Here is a 16,306-nt window from a genome sequence, read left to right on the forward strand (position 1 = left end):
GATTCTAAAGGAACATTTCAAATCGTCAGTATCATATTTGGCATAGGCTAAACAATTTATAGCTAAACATTGCCAAACAAATAATGCGTTGTTAGGCTGAACCATCAATAAAGAACTTGGTAAATTGTGACTATACTATTTTATATAACGGCCACCACATCAATTCCCACAGTCACCAAAACAATAGGCACTCTGTTGGCCATGAATGAATCGATCCAAACGCGCGTAAAACTAGTACACCCACTGTTTTATTGACCAATATGATTATAACAAATACACTAAACTCTGTGTATTGCATTTCACAATAATCTGCTAAACACACCACAAACTAGATTGTAATTAAAAATCCTGTTTCTGAAAGCAAGGAGCTAATTCACCTTGTTATAATCCTAAACATATGCGTTCAAGATCAATGTTCCATCGGTACGTTCCAGCATTTTTACCAAAAATAACTATGATTGCCTAATAATGACATTCTTCCAGTGTTGAGCTTGAAATAAATAGATTGTGCATTTCAACTTGGGCGGTAGGGCAAACAAACAGCTCACAATAACATTTAGATTAAATGTACAATAATTTCCTTCATTCAAAACATTTTTCTCATAAAAAAAACATAATCTTGATTCAGCATTAAATAACTTAAACCCTGTGTCACGTAAAAATAACTCATCAGTATTCGTATAAATCCATGCGATATAACATGCATTTTATATAACTTTGGACTTAAATGAAACCGCACAAATACCTACGAAAACAAAATATATAATATACTATAAATAATCAGTCATTCTCTATCCCCCTTCTTAAAGTGGTTTTCTTTTCGCCTTATAACCTTGTAATATCCTCGCCATCCTCTACTCCGGACAGTTCATCGGGAGTAATGCTACCAGTGGCCGAGGAAGTGGCGACAACACCGGCTGATGAGGTTGTGTTGGACCCGGAGGATATGCCCGCGGTGGAGGATCTCACTTTGGTGTTAGGAAGCCTATGGTCTTTTTTCCACTTCATCCTGCGGTTCTGAAACCAAATCTTGATTTGTCGTTCGGAGAGAACCAAGGTATGGGCTATCTCAATGCGCCTCCGCCGAGTTAAATAGCGGTTATAGTGGAATTCCTTCTCCAACTCTAAGACCTGCTGTCGAGTATAAGCTGTCCTAGACCGCTTGGAATCCGGTCCATTGTAATTCGGGTTCGCTGTAAAGGGGGAGAAGTAAAGAGAGAGAAAGAGAGAGAGAGGGAGAGAGAGAGATAGAGAGAGAGAGAGAAAAACAAGGAGGGAAGGAGTGGGTAAACAATAGTGTCCTCAACTGAGACATATGATGGGCAGGGCATAAGGAATGGCTAGATATGCTAGTTATGGTATTAGAAATCATAGAAATGAGAAGTTAAGAACTTGTCTATTTCTCCATAATGAGGGGACACTCACATCCAAGTATGCACTAAATTATTAATGCAAGATTCCAAAGCCAGTCTTTTTTCCGTTCATCTCTCCCCCTATTCTCTCCATCCCGCACATACATAACAGCAGAAGCCACATGGTGATACGGCTGCCCAGAGTATACCTCTGCTATAAAATTTATGGCGGGTGTAATTACCGACGCCGAGTCGTAAATCCGACTCAATTGTGCCATTTCAAAGGCTTCTCCCCTATCTTAGCAGGGGCTGGGAAGGAGATGGGAGTCAGAGGCACTGATAAAGGGAGGGAAAGGAAGAGAAAGGAGTAGGAGAGTGTAGAGAGAGAGAACAGACAAACACAGACAAGTTGCCTACCGGTGCTGACGTGAATTTTCTTCATCCATGGGTATACCACGGGCTGCTTGGAGGAGGCTGAGCTGTTTGGATGCTCCGGTGTAGCTTGGTTGCAGGCGGAGGATGCAGCTGGTGGAGTGATGGGGGACATGGGTAACTGTGGGGTCTCACATGAGGCTGGCTGCCCTTTCCCTGCAAGCAGGTGCGCAGAATGGGGTAGTCCATGTCCCCTTTGCGTGTCAGGTTCAGGGATGCTTGCACAATTATATTGGCGTTCTTGGTAGCTCGCCCGCGGAGGGTATAACTCCTGATGGTGATGCTGGTAACCAGAGCTAGGGTCCCTGGCGCGGCTGTAATATTCGGGGCTGTGCTCGGGGATGTAGCTGTTTTGTGAATATTCCTCGCATGGAGGAAATTTCGGATCAATGTAGGTAGAGTCCATCAAATACGAGCTCATGATCATTAATTTCTGCAGTGGAAATTTATTTTTCTAGCTTTGTCGTTTTTCTGCTCCATATAGCCCTCCTACTTGCGAGCAGCCCTTGTAAAGTTAGTTTTACCACGTGACCCCACGGCCCAATGGCAGAGTGAGAGCTAGTCCCCGGATAAGGAACCAAAGGTTTTGAAACATATCTTCGGTCGCCATTGTGTGCATAATATCTCTCTCTCTCTCTCTCTCTCTCTCTCTCTCTCTCTCTCTCTCTCACTGCTCTCTCTGAATTCAATTTTAATTTCTCTCTCACCCTCTCCCTTGTTGTGTTGCCAATGCCATTGATATTGCAGCAAAAAATTGCAACACAAACACTTCTTATGTGAATTACCCAGTGTCATTATAGTTATATTATTAGCATAATTTCAGAGGTACAAATAGCAGTAAATAATAATAATAATAAGTATTAATAGTAAAAATAATAACCAATAAAAAAGTAGAATGATTAGGCCTGCCTAGATCACAGAAAGTTGGCCTATGACCCTCTCTAAGAATATTATTCTCAAATATAAAATAATCCAACACAACATGTTGGCCAAATCCTAAATAGGTCAAAAAATAAAAATACGCGTAAAATTCACTTTCACATAGCAGTTCGAATATATATATTTTTTTAACTAGAACTGAGCTTGGCTCATATGAGAAGAAAGTGGACACCAAATGGGCACCGTATCAGTGAAGTAACCACACAATGAGTATTTTGCTTTGCATTTGAGAACTTTCAAAACTGTGCCAATACTTTTCAAACATAGCATTCCAAATACTTTTCAAATGCATTAATACTTTTCAAATGCATTAATACTTTTCAAATGCATTAATACTTTTCAAATGCATTAATACTTTTCAAATGCATTCATACTTTTCAAATGCATTAATACTTTTCAAATGCATTCATACTTTTCAAATGCATTCATAGTTGTCAAATAGGCCTACTTTGCTATCTTGTGCAATGGACACAAGGGAAGGCAAATATTCTTTAATGATGGTATATCTCTAATGTTTATATCACTGTCATTATTGGATATTGCATTGAGGTCTCTGTCTCTCTCTCTCCATGTTTAGAGAAGGAAGCATTTGAATGCAAATCTTTATAAGGCTGCAATGTTGATGAAACCAGCTTTACGTGCCCTGAAATGACTCGTAGGGACGTTTTGTCCAATCGTAAGTTTATCTCCATCAAAACTAGTGGTTGTCTAAGTGCACGTGTATGGTTATTAATTTGATGTTAAACCTAGATGGGGGAGTGAGTCCATTACAAACTCTTGCAGATAAGCTGTCAATTATGTCAGGTAGACTATCCGTTGCCACAGACGCTTTACAGGTACTATTATACTGTCATTAACTTCTGGCTAAATTTGTCAGTGGCTGTAATTCCATGCCTTCAATTATGCACGACACCACAAACCACAGGAATGTAGACCTATATAATCAATGTGACCTTTGTGAGTCAATGGAGTTCATAATAATAATATTAAATATTTAAATATTAAATATTTATATAAAATAAATATATTATACATGTAGGACCTACTACATACTAGGGATGGATTATAATAAGATTATATTAACAAGGGTTATAATACGAGGTCAATCACCTGTTAATCATCATCTAATGTAGCGGTAGTGGCCTTCTTTTAGTCTTATATGAGCAGGTGAAAATGACATAACAGGGCAGATGTTTATGGTTTGTTTATGTGTAGACCGCGCCCGCCATTTCTATTACTTTTGGCAGCGATGTTTCAGGCGTTTTATAGGGCCGTAAAACGCAGTAAATCAGTCGGCTTTAAACGATTGCTGTTTTTTTTACATGCTTACTGGTACGGACCGAATACTCGTAGAAGCCCTTTGCTTCCAGATAGCCTACTGTACACAATATAGGCCTATGGACGTCCTGACAATGCTTAGGCTACTTATGTGGAGGTTGAACACATACTGTGTATGCCGCACACAGACTTCTTCTGAGATGTATGATATTCGTGCCCTATTATTCCTGCTAACACTGCATGCAGCTATAACCTACTGGATAGAAGCGAGGGTTGACCAGACGATTATCTTGACATACGTGGGATTTCAGTAACCCATGTATTCCCGTAGAGACGTACTTGCGATTGTTATCTATTAACACAAATTCGGTTCTACAGGGTACATATAGGCAACTAATGAGTCTTTTCCATTGCAGCCTGAAAAGAAGAGCTCCAACTGGAAGAATTCAGTTAGGTGAAAACCTCTCTCTCTCTCTCTCTCTCTCTCTCTCTCTCTCACACACACGAGTCTCCTGGCTAATATGTTTTTCTCTTTCAGATTCAATCAAAACCCTGCCTTTGAGGTAACTTCTCTAAACTATGAATATTCAGGAAAAACACGTGCACTACGGGTACAAAGCGAGCGACCGCGTGACAGCGCAGATGAAATACACGTTTATTTTGTCCCCAACGATTTCTTGTGCTCGCATGCCTCGCCATTACCATACTGACCGCTCCGTAACCTCTCTTCCTGCCACTGCAGAAGTTAATGAGAAGACGGAGATGAAAAATGTTATATCCTGCATGGTGTGAATGTGACCTGTTTCAATAATCCAGAGGGGCAAACATAGGCTACTGAAATAGTGAATATATTTAATATATAGTCTTGAAATAGAATCCAATAGAATGTTTTATTTTGTAAGCAATCAAAACAATAACATGTTCACTTAACTTGATAAAATGGTATACCTAGAATATAATAGAAAATAATCGAAAAGGTGTAGGTAGGCCTGCAAAATACGTCAGCTACCTTGGTAACCATGAGACAAGAGAAGTAGAAAACATACTCAAAATGTAAAGGACCCTTTCGTTCTCATCTTACGTTAGCATCTGCAAATCTCCGCATATTATTATAATTTTTGCAAACAAACGCCCCACCCCCGCCCACGCCTTCACAGGCCCCGTGCACGCCCCCACACCCCTCTCACCCCAGCTCCAGTGTTGTGGACGCATTTTAATATTCGTTAGACAGCCTGACCTGCGTTTAAACCCTCGCGTTTGACTACTTCCAATAGTTCACTGCCAAGGATTATTGATGGGCGAAAATAAATAAATAAATTCTCCCCACAAATGGCTTTCATCTCTCATCTAGTTCAATATCTAGTTATAATGTAGAACTACAGAAAAACGAGGGCCATAGGCGAACTAATTTGATGTTCCATTTGTTCATGGGAAAAATGGTTAACATTTGCTTTTCTGTTAAATGAAAACCTCTCAGCATGTTCTCTTTCACACACAAATGCTATGCATATCTGTAACACACGATATGCATGCAACACATGTAGGCTACAACATTGATGGTAGGATGAGAAAAGATTCGTTGTTCTTTCACTGAATAATGTTTTTTATTTGTATTTATTTAACCAGACAGACAAGTCAGTTAATTAGGAACAAATTAGTATTTACAATCACGGCCTACTCTGTCCAAACCCGGATGACACTGGGCCAATTGGATTCGAACCAGAGACTGTAGTGACGCCTCTTGCACTGAGATACAGTGCCTTAGACCGTTAATAAATTGACCACCGTGTGCATGGTGAGGCCCGGTGAGGCCAAACTGTGTGAAATGCAATGTTTAATAATAAACTCATTGCACAATGGAATTTGTGTGCATATGTCTAGGCTTCGATGAAACCAACTATCATGAGAGCAAATAGCTTCATAGCCATTATCAGGGAACACTGCCCTCTCTGTTGGTTCTGCGCACGGGAAAGGACAGGGCAAGTAGCCTATTTGTGTACAAAATAATAAACAACTTACTGATACATACATGCTCCCCTTCATTCCGCCTCAGTCCTCGATTGTTGTCTGCAAAATTGAAAAAATATATCAAATTAGATGATCAGTGGGAGTTAAAATGCGTAAGTATATGCGTAAGTATATATTATTCCCACCCCAAATTATTCGGAATGGTTTTAATAAAAGCTCTGAAATAGAATAGCCTATGATGGCATGAAAAACAACATACGATATTGGTAATGGAGGGCCAGGATAGCCTGCAGTATTTTCGAATTTCATAAACCACAAAATGATCGTTATTGGAGAATTATCTAATAAATTAGCAGGTTTGAAATAGCTAAACACTTGTTAATTTGTCATCGAAAATCAATTGACAAAAATCAAGTCATACGACACAAATCCCCATTTCTAACGACATCACTCTTTTCCCTGAAGTTCTAAATGTATTTGGAAAATACAAACCACATTTAACTTTCCCCATTAAGGAACAATGTTCATGTCCTTGAATTTGGGGACCCTATTAGATTTTTTTTAATTCAATTCAGTCTGGTACAATCCAAGATGGCGTAGCAGTCAGACGTCTTTTGTCCTCGTCTTGTCGTGTCCCCTTGTATATATCTTTTTATGCGCATATCTTTTTTTTTAATTTTCTAAACCTTAACTTCAAAACACTCTCCTGCAACCCGCCTCACCCAATGTGGTGCGGATATGTTTTTTTCTAAAGTAGTTGTATTCACCTCGAATCCGGAATCCCCCAACAGAAGCTATCCAGCTCACTAGCTAATAGCTAGTAGTCAGCTAACCACTGCTAGCGGTCATCAGCTAACAGTTTAGCTCGGAAAGCTCTCGCCAGTTTGTACAAAGCGACTCAAACCAGAGCATACGGACCTATTTTCTCTCCATATCCCCGGACTCCTACCGCAAGCTCTGGACATTTTCACCTGGATCATCGCAGCTAGCTAGCCGAGTGTCTACTGGCTAACGTCGGTCCCAGAGCAAGCACCAATTAGCCTGGAGCTTAGCTGCGGCCCGCTAGCTGTCTAGAGCATATTGGACTGTTAGCTGTATAGATCCATCGGCCAATTTCTTGGGCCACTACATCTATTTTGCCAATTGGACTTGGACCTCTCTGCTACTCGGAACCCTACTAATCCATCACGACTGGTCTATTGACATCACCGCACGCGGAGGCTAAAACAGACTTTCCTCCATCGAGATGTTGCTGTAAGGCCCTTCTGCTATTTTGCTAGCCCCGGCCTGCTAGCTGTCTGAATCGCCGTGTCTCCAGCCAACCCAACCACTCACTGGATCCCTATTGATCACCCGGCTACGCATGCCTCTCCCTAATATCAATATGCCTTGTCCATTACTGTCCTGGTTAGTGAATATTGTCTTATTTCACTGTAGAGCCTCTAGCCCTGCTCAATATGCCTTAAACTACCATTTTTCTTCCACCTCCCACATATGCGGTGACATCACCAGGTTTAAACGTCTCTAGAGACAATATCTCTCTCATCATTACTCAATGCCTAGGTCTACCTCCAATGTACTCACATCCTACCATACCACTGTCTGTACATTATGCCTTGAATCTATTCTCTCACGCCCAGAAATCTGCTCCTTTTACTCTCTGCTCTGAACGCACTAGACGACCAGTCCTGATAACCTTTAGCCATACCCTCATCATACTCCTCCTCTGGTCCTCTGGCGATGTAGAGGTTAAACCAGGACCTGCAGTGCCTAGCTCCACTCCTACTCCCCAGGTGCTCTCATTTGTTGACTTCTGTAACCGAAAAAGCCTTGGTTTCATGCATGTTAACATTAGAAGCCTCCTCCCTAAATGTATTTTATTCACTGCTTTAGCACAATGCCAACCCGGATGTCCTAGCCGTGTCTGAATCCTGGCTTAGGAAGTCCACCAAAATCCCTGAAATTTCCATTCCTAACTATAACATTTTCCGACAAGATAGAACTGCAAAGGGGGCGGTGTTGCAATCTACTGCAGAGATAGCCTGCAGAGTTCTGTCTTACTATCCAGGTCTGTTCCCAAACAATTCGAGCTTCTACTTTTAAAAATTAATCTTTCCATAAACAAGTCTCTCACCGTTGCCACTTGCTATAGACCACCCTCTGCCCCCAGCTGTGCTCTGGACACCATATTTGAATTGATTGCCCCCCATCTATCTTCAGAGCTCGTGCTGCTAGGTGACCTAAACTGTGACATGCTTAACACCCCAGCCATCCTACAATCTAAGCTTGATGCCCTCAATCTCACACAAATTATCAATGAACCCACCAGGTACAACCCCAAATCCGTAAACACGGGCACCTTCATAGATATCATCCAAACCAACTTGCCCTCCAAATACACCTCTGCTGTACTCAACCAAGATCTCAGTGATCACTGCTTCATTGCCTGCATCTGTAATGGGTCTGTGATTTAACGACCACCCCTCATCACTGTCAAACACTCCCTAAAACACTTCAGCGAGCAGGCCTTTCTAATCGACCTGGCCCGGGTATCCTGGAAGGATATTGTACTCATCCCGTCAGTAGAGGATGCCTGGTTATTCTTTAAAAGTGCCTTTCACCATCTTAAATAAGCATGCCCGATTCAAAAAATGTAGAACCAGGAATAGATATAGCCCTTGGTTCTCTCCAGACCTGACTGCCCTTGACCAGCACAAAAACATCCTGTGGCATTCTGCATTAGCATCGAACAGCCCCCGTGATATGCAACTTGTCAGGGAAGTTAGGAACAAATATACACAGGCAGTTAGGAAAGCTAAGGCTAGCTTTTTCAAGCAGAAATTTGCATCCTGTAGCACAAACTCAAAAAAGTTCTGGGACACTGTAAAGTCCATGGAGAATAAGAGCACCTCCTCCCAGCTGCCCACTGCACTGAGGCTAGGAAACACTGTCCCCACCAATAAATCCACTATAATTGAGAATTTCAATAAGCATTTTGCTACAGCTGGCCATGCTTTCCACCTGGTTACCCTTACCCCGATCAACAGCCCTCCACCCGCCACAGCAACTCGCCCAAGGCACCCCACTTCTCCTTCACCCAAATCCAGATAGCTGATGTTCTGAAAGAGGTGCAAAATCTGACCCCTACAAATCAGCCGGGCTAGACAATCTGGACCCTCTTTCTAAAATTATCTGCCGAAATTGTTGCAACCCCTATTACTAACCTGTTCAACATCTCTTTCGTATCGTCTGAGATTCCCAAAGATTGGAAAACTGCTACAGACCTATATCTATCCTACCTCGAAAGCCAAGTTAACAAACGGATTACCGACCATTTCAAATCCCACCGTACCTTCTCCGCTATGCAATCTGGTTTCAGAGCTGGTAATGGGTGCAACTCAGCCACGCTCAAGGTCCTAAATGACATCATAACCGCAATCGATAAGAGCCATTACTGTGCAGCCGTATTCATCGACCTGGCCAAGGCTTTCGACTTTTTTGTCAATCACCACATTCTTATTGGCAGACTCGACAGCCTTGGATTCTCAAATGATTGCCTCGCCCGGTTCACCAACTACTTCTCTGATAGAGTTCAGTGTGTCAAATTGGAGGGCCTGTTGTCCGGACCTCTGGCAGTCTCTATGGGGGTGCCACAGGGTTCAATTGGAGGGCCGACTCTTCTCTGGAACATCAATGATGTCGCTCTTGCTGCTGGTGATTCTTTGATCCACCTCTACGCAGGAGACACCATTCTGTATACCTCTGGCCCTTCTTTGGACACTGTGTTAACTAACCTCCAGGTGAGCTTCAATGCCATACAACTCTTCTTCCGTGGCCTCCAACTGCTCTTAAATGCAAGTAAAACTAAATGCATGCACTTCAACCGATCACTGCCCGCACCTGCCCGTCCGTCCAGCATCACTACTCTGGACGGTTCTGACTTAGAATATGTGGACAACTACAAATACCTAGGTGTCTGGTTAGACTGTAAACTCTCCTTCCAGACTCACATTAAACATCTCCAATCGAAAATGAAATCTAGAATCAGCTTCCTATTTCGCAACAAAGCATCCTTCACTCATGCTGCCAAACATACCCTCGTAAAACTGACCATCCTACTGATCCCGACTTCGGCGATGTCATTTACAAAATAGCCTCCAATACTCTACTCAACAAATTGGATGCAGTCTATCACAGTGCAATCCGTTTTGTCACCAAAGCCCCATATACTACCCACCACTGCAACCTGTACCCTCTCGTTGGCTGGCCCTCGCTTCATACTCGTCACCAAACCCACTGGCTCCAGGTCATCTACAAGTCTCTGCTAGGTAAAGCCCCGCCTTATCTCAGCTCACTGGTCACCATAGCAGCACCCACCTGTTGCACGCGCTCCAGCAGGTATATCTCACTGGTCACCCCCAAAGCCAATTCTTCCTGTGGCCACCTGTCCTTCCAGTTCTCTGCTGCCAATGACTGGAACAAACTGCAAAAATCTCTGAAGCTGGAGACTCTTACCTCCCTCACTAGCTTTAGCACCAGCTGTCAGAGCAGCTCACAGATCACTGCACCTGTACATAGGTCATCTGTAAATAGCCCATCCAATCTACCTCATCCCCATACTGTATTTATTTATTTATCTTTCTCCTTTGCACCCTGGTATCTCTACTTGCACATTCTACCATTCCAGTGTTTAATTGCCATATTGTAATTACTTCGCCACTATGGCCTATTTATTGCCTTCCTCATTTGCACATGCTGTATAGACTTTTCTACTGTATTATTGATTGTATATACTGCTTTTCTTTACCTTGGCCAGGTTGCAGTTGCAAATGAGAACTTGTTCTCAACTAGCCTACCTGGTTAAATAAAGGTGAAATAAAAAATAAATACATAAAAATGAGAACGGTAGCCCCTATCTGTAAAAGCAGGGTGTCTGTGGAAAGCTTTGTGTCTTGGCTATTAATCTTTGCCTTAAAATCGTTTGTGTCATTTACTGCCATATATGGGCATACGAATGTATATAGGCAGGCCGAGCCGATTACCTAATTTCAAGATGGCTGCTACCTACATTCCGGTTTATGTTGTGAAGCATATACGAAATAAACACGGAATAAGTCGATACATACCGAAAGCCGGGACTCAACAGATCATGAGGATGTCTTATTTGTCTGTCAGTGACCTACCGTTATTGATCACCAACCCCGAGAGTCAAAATGTTTATTTAACACAACGTTTTCACCAAACATCTACAAGGTAAGCTTCCATTTGGTCTGTGTTTGAGCTATAGATACATGGGGAGGTATGAAATTAATCCTTAGGTTGGTAGGAACAAATCTAATCTATTGCCAATGCTATCTGATGATGTATGACTTAATGGAAACATTGAATGTCCACGGAGTGACTATATCCTTGCGCATTAAAAATATGACGTTACACAGGGGATTGGCTACTATGGCACCTGACCAATGGGATAAGCTTTCCAGGGATATGCAGGTGACCTGGGTGGGACAATGCAAGGCCTAGAACCTTTAATGTGTAATGCGTATTGCGAACTATCGCTACCTGGCTCAGAGACGAGACGCATCGAGCAGGTTACACTACATTGTAAACCGATTTCATCGCTTTAGCATGAAAGCTGGTTTTCTCAAAGGGGGAAAATGTAAAAACGAAGAGTATCGAACAGGAAGCTAAAAATAAGGCAGCTATGAATAAGTATACCGACATAGAAGCTTTGAATAAAATACCCGTCAGACTCGGATAAGTGAAGCGATTTGGATAACGAGGATTTCGACTCGGCCGATGAGGACTACCTTCTAGAAGGATTGGATCCACTTTTAGATCTGTTAGTACATTATTTTCATGACTTTATATAGCTAATTTACTATATGTATTTCGTTTTTTATTAGTTGTCTGCTTTTTGTGCTTTGGATTAAGTTTACATTGGCCTATGTAACAAGTCATTTCAATGTTATATAATGCCAATGTAGTTGTCTATTTTTCATATTAGTTCACTGTTTGCTGTTCCTTGTAACTTTGGAGAGGCCACTAAACTCTCATGGCCACTGTTTATTTGTGGTTCTCACCTTTGCCTTTGTGTGTGTGTGCTTCACACCTTCTATGTGAGTCACTGTACAGGTAAAGTTTAGGCTTGGTGTTTTTACTTTACAGTAATGTTTTGTAAATTTAGTCAACTGTAATTCTGTGTGTCTTACAACAGTATATACCTTTATTTTATTCACAACAGAGTGGAGGATGCAGATGATTTGGATGATGAAGTTTGGGAGCCACCCCTCCCCAGCTAGCGCCCCCGCCGGTCAAGGTCTTCATCCCCCACTGCTATGTCAATCACCCGTCTGATGGTTCTACATCCACTTTTCATAGACCTCTTGAAAAATAAAATGGGGGCTTGTGGCACCATTCGTACTAACATAATTGGTTTCCCCAAGACCAAGGTAAATTACACGACAAAGACAGCGGAGAGGGGGACCATACGTTGGATCAGGACTAACAAGCTGCTTTTTGTGAAATGGAAGGACACTAGGGAAGTAACCATGCTCACCACACAGCATAAGGTATGCAATAACGACCATGTCTCAAGGAGGGTGAAAAAAGGTCTCCTGTTTCTGTGAAGGACTACAATGCCAGCATTGGGGGTGTCAACCTATCTGATGCTCTGCTAGGCTACTACCAGGTCCTCCACAAGACCAGTAAGTGGTATTACTTTTTTTTACCATTTTGTGGACATTGATACAGTAAATTATGACATTTTCTACAAGCAGAAGGTCAAACCCCTCTCTCCCAGTTGGCCTTCCGAGAGCAGCTGGTGTTGGAATTGTCTGAATTGGGGGACCAAAGCAACCTCACAACCATCACAAGACCCCCCACTCAAGGTGAGCGTAGCGTAGCTATCCAAAAAACATGCCAAAAGACAAAATGAAGAACTGCAAGCATTGCACAAAACACAGGGAGGGAAAAGGGGGGAAATGCCAGATCTTCTGTCCGAAATTCCAGTTCGCTTTTTTTCCTGGCAAAGAGGGACTGCTTCAAAGACTATGACGACATGCACGAGCTATGGTGAAATCTAATCATCTACACCTAGGATGTAAAACAAACACAAATTCCATTTGTAAATAGTTAAGCTTATTTCTATTTTTGCACCTTTTTTAGTGAAGTACACGTTTGTGTTTGAAAATACATTTTATAATTTGATGTACAGTACCAGTCGGGTTTGGACACAGCCTACTTATTCAAGGGGTTTTCTTGATTTTTTAAAACTATTTTCTACATTGTATAATAATAGTGAATACATCGGAACTATGAAATAACACATATGGAATCATGTACTAACCAAAAAAAGTGTAACAGTCTTGAAGGAGTTCCCACATATGCTGAGCACTTTTTGGCTGCTTTTCCTTAACTCTGCGGTCCAACTCATCACAATCCATCTCAATTGGGTTGAGGTCAGGTGATTGTGGAGGCCAGGTCATCTGATGCAGCACTCTCCTTGGTCAAATAGCCCTTACATAGCCTGGAGGTGTGTTTTGGTTCATTGTCCTGTTGAAAAAATTATAATCCCACTAAGCGCAAACCAGATGAGCTGGCTAGTGCTTCAGAATGCTGTGGTAGCCATGCTGGTTAAGTGTACCTTGAATTTTTGAAAATAAATCACTGACAGTGTCACCAGCAAAGAACCCCTACACCATCACACCTCCTCCTCCATGCTTCACGGTGGGAACAACACATGCGGAGAACATCCGTTCACCTACTCTGCATCTCACAAAGACAGCGGTTGGAAACAAAAATCTCAAATTTGGACTCATCAGACCAATGGACAGATTTCCACTGGTCTAATGTCTATTGCCTGTGTTTCTTGGCCCAAGAAAGTCTCTTCTTATTATTGGTGTCCTTTTAGTAGTGATTTCTTCTCGGAAATTTGACCACGAAGGCCTGATTCACACGGCCTCCTCTGAACAGTTGGTGTTAAAAAAATATAATAATAAAGGGGATACCTAGTCAGTTGTACAACAATGCATTCAACTGAAATGTGTCTTCCGCATTTAACCCAACCCCTCTGAATCAGAGAGGTGCAGGGGGCTGCCTTAATCAACATCCACGTCATCGGCACCCGGTGTGTCTGTTACTTGAACTCAGTAAAGCATTTATTTGGGCTGCAATCTGAGGTGCAGTTTACTCTAACGAACTTATCCTCTGCAGCAGAGGTAACTCTGGGTCTTCCTTTCCTATGGCGGTCCTCATGAGAGCCAGTTTCATTCATTCATTCAAAGTTCTTGAAATGTTCCAGATTGACTGACCTTCATGTCTAAAAGTTATGATGGACTGTCGTTTCTCTTTGCTTATTTAAGCTGTTCTAGCCATAATATGGACTTGGTCCTTACCTTGTCACAACACAACAGATTGGCTCAAACGCATTAAGAAGGAAAGAAATTCCAAAAATTAGCTTTTAACAAGGCACACCTGTTAATTGAAATGCATTTCAGGTGACTATCTCATGAAGTTGGTTGAGAGAATGCCAAGAGTGTACAAAGCTGTCATCAGGGCAAAGGGTGTCTACTTTGAACAATCTAAAATCTATTTTTGATTTGTTTAAGACTTTTTTGGTTACTACATCATTTCATATGTGTTAGTTCATAGTTGTGATGTCTCCACTATTATTCTACAATGTAGATAATTGTAAAAAATAAAGAGAAACCCTTGAATGAGTAGGTGTATCCAAACTTTTGACTGGTACTGTACATCTGTTGCTTTTCTATTGTTTTTGTAAACAGGTCATTTCTATGTGGGACCAATACATTGGATTTTTTTTAAAAATGTTTTAAAAATTATTTATTTATTTATGCCTAGGTTAAATGTTCAGGCACTATGGAGAGGTTTAAAAAGCACTTGGATATCCCCTGTATGTCCCCAGACACCACCACAATGTTTGAGAGAGGTTGATATGGTAGAAATTGTTTTTATACTGAATAAATAGCATTTAGGGATTGCAAATATGTAATAGCACTGAAATGATCTAATTTACAGACATGCCACTTTAGAGAGGTTTAGGGACACTTGTAAATGTGCTGTGACCACACCTGACACCACTTACTAAAACATCTGCCCATTTCTAGTTGTTAGGTCTATCAACTCCATTTTGTTTCCTGATATTGTTCACATGTTGTGGAAACCATCTGACATGTTTCCACATGTTGTAGAAGCCATCTGATGTGTTTCCAGATCTGGGCATCAATAATTCACTTATAGCTTGTCAATGAAAGAATACTTAAAAAAATAAAATAAACAATGGTTATTTTGTGTGTGCTTAATCTTGTGTATTCTGAACTACGTAACTCCAATCTATTTTCTGATGATTTCCTTATCTCCCAGATGTCTTCTTTCCAAACATACCAAGTTTTGGCATGTCAGAATCATGTAATTACACATGAATAGCAGTTACTTTTGGGTATGTCTATTTAGGCATAAATCTACATTTTGCCATTACATCTAAGAGGATAACCCCCAGCAACAACTGCTCCCCGGGTGCCAATGTCATAGACGTTGATTAAGTCAGCCCCCACACCTCTCTGACTCGGGGTGGGGGGGTTGGGTTAAATGCGGAAGACACGTTTCAGTTGAATGCATTCAGTTGAACAACTGACTAGGCATCCCTTTCCTTCTCTATTGTGTTTTATGCAATCTCATCTCATAAAGAAATTATTTTCATAAAGGGAAATTAATATAATCTGAATACATTACAATATAATAAACCATTCAGTCTACAAACAAATGCATAAGCTTAAAAAGCATAATAGAGTTTTCTGTTCATCTAAAAATGTTTGGGCTTCTGGAGGTGGGTCCCTCTACCAACAATTAGGCAATGTTCTCATTGCCAGGTAACACTCTCTCATGATCTAGACAAGACAGTGGCTTTCTTATTGGATGATTATTTGCCAACCATGGGAATACCATGGCTCGATTACAGTCAACAAGATTAGAAAAAGTCGAAAGGAAAACATATCGAGCTTAAGAACAGTGGAGAACTTAGCCACCCCAATGCACTATAATGCAGGCGAATCCCCTCTATAACAGCATTTCCCAAACTTGGTCCTGACGCCTCCCTGGGTGCACCTTTTGGGATTTGCCCTAGGACTACACAGCTGATTCAAATAACCAATTCATCAAGCTTTGATTATTTGAATCAACTGTGTAGTGCTTGGGCAAAAATCTAAACATGCACTCATGAGAGGCCCCAGGACCGAGTTTGGGATACCCTGCTCTATAGCATCATTATTCTCTATTGGGAGGGGGAGCATGTTTAATAGCACCCCCTATTGACTGTG

At 41.5% G+C, this 16,306-nt stretch overlaps 1 protein-coding gene across 1 annotated transcript; it reads right to left on the reverse strand.

Annotated features, from left to right (window-relative positions):
* Positions 1–266: 266 nt before the first annotated feature.
* On the reverse strand, positions 267–2,250 carry LOC139416796 (homeobox protein Hox-C4a). Its single transcript, XM_071165872.1, has 2 exons — positions 1,770–2,250; positions 267–1,193 (listed from the first exon to the last, which is right to left on the reverse strand). The coding sequence occupies exons 1-2, from the start codon at positions 2,209–2,211 to the stop codon at positions 826–828; spliced, it is 810 nt and encodes a 269-aa protein (XP_071021973.1). The 5' UTR covers positions 2,212–2,250; the 3' UTR covers positions 267–825.
* Between the last annotated feature and the right edge of the window lie 14,056 nt (positions 2,251–16,306).

The sequence above is a fragment of the Oncorhynchus clarkii genome, chromosome 9 (assembly GCF_045791955.1).
Source record: "Oncorhynchus clarkii lewisi isolate Uvic-CL-2024 chromosome 9, UVic_Ocla_1.0, whole genome shotgun sequence".
Classification (NCBI taxonomy): domain Eukaryota; kingdom Metazoa; phylum Chordata; class Actinopteri; order Salmoniformes; family Salmonidae; genus Oncorhynchus; species Oncorhynchus clarkii.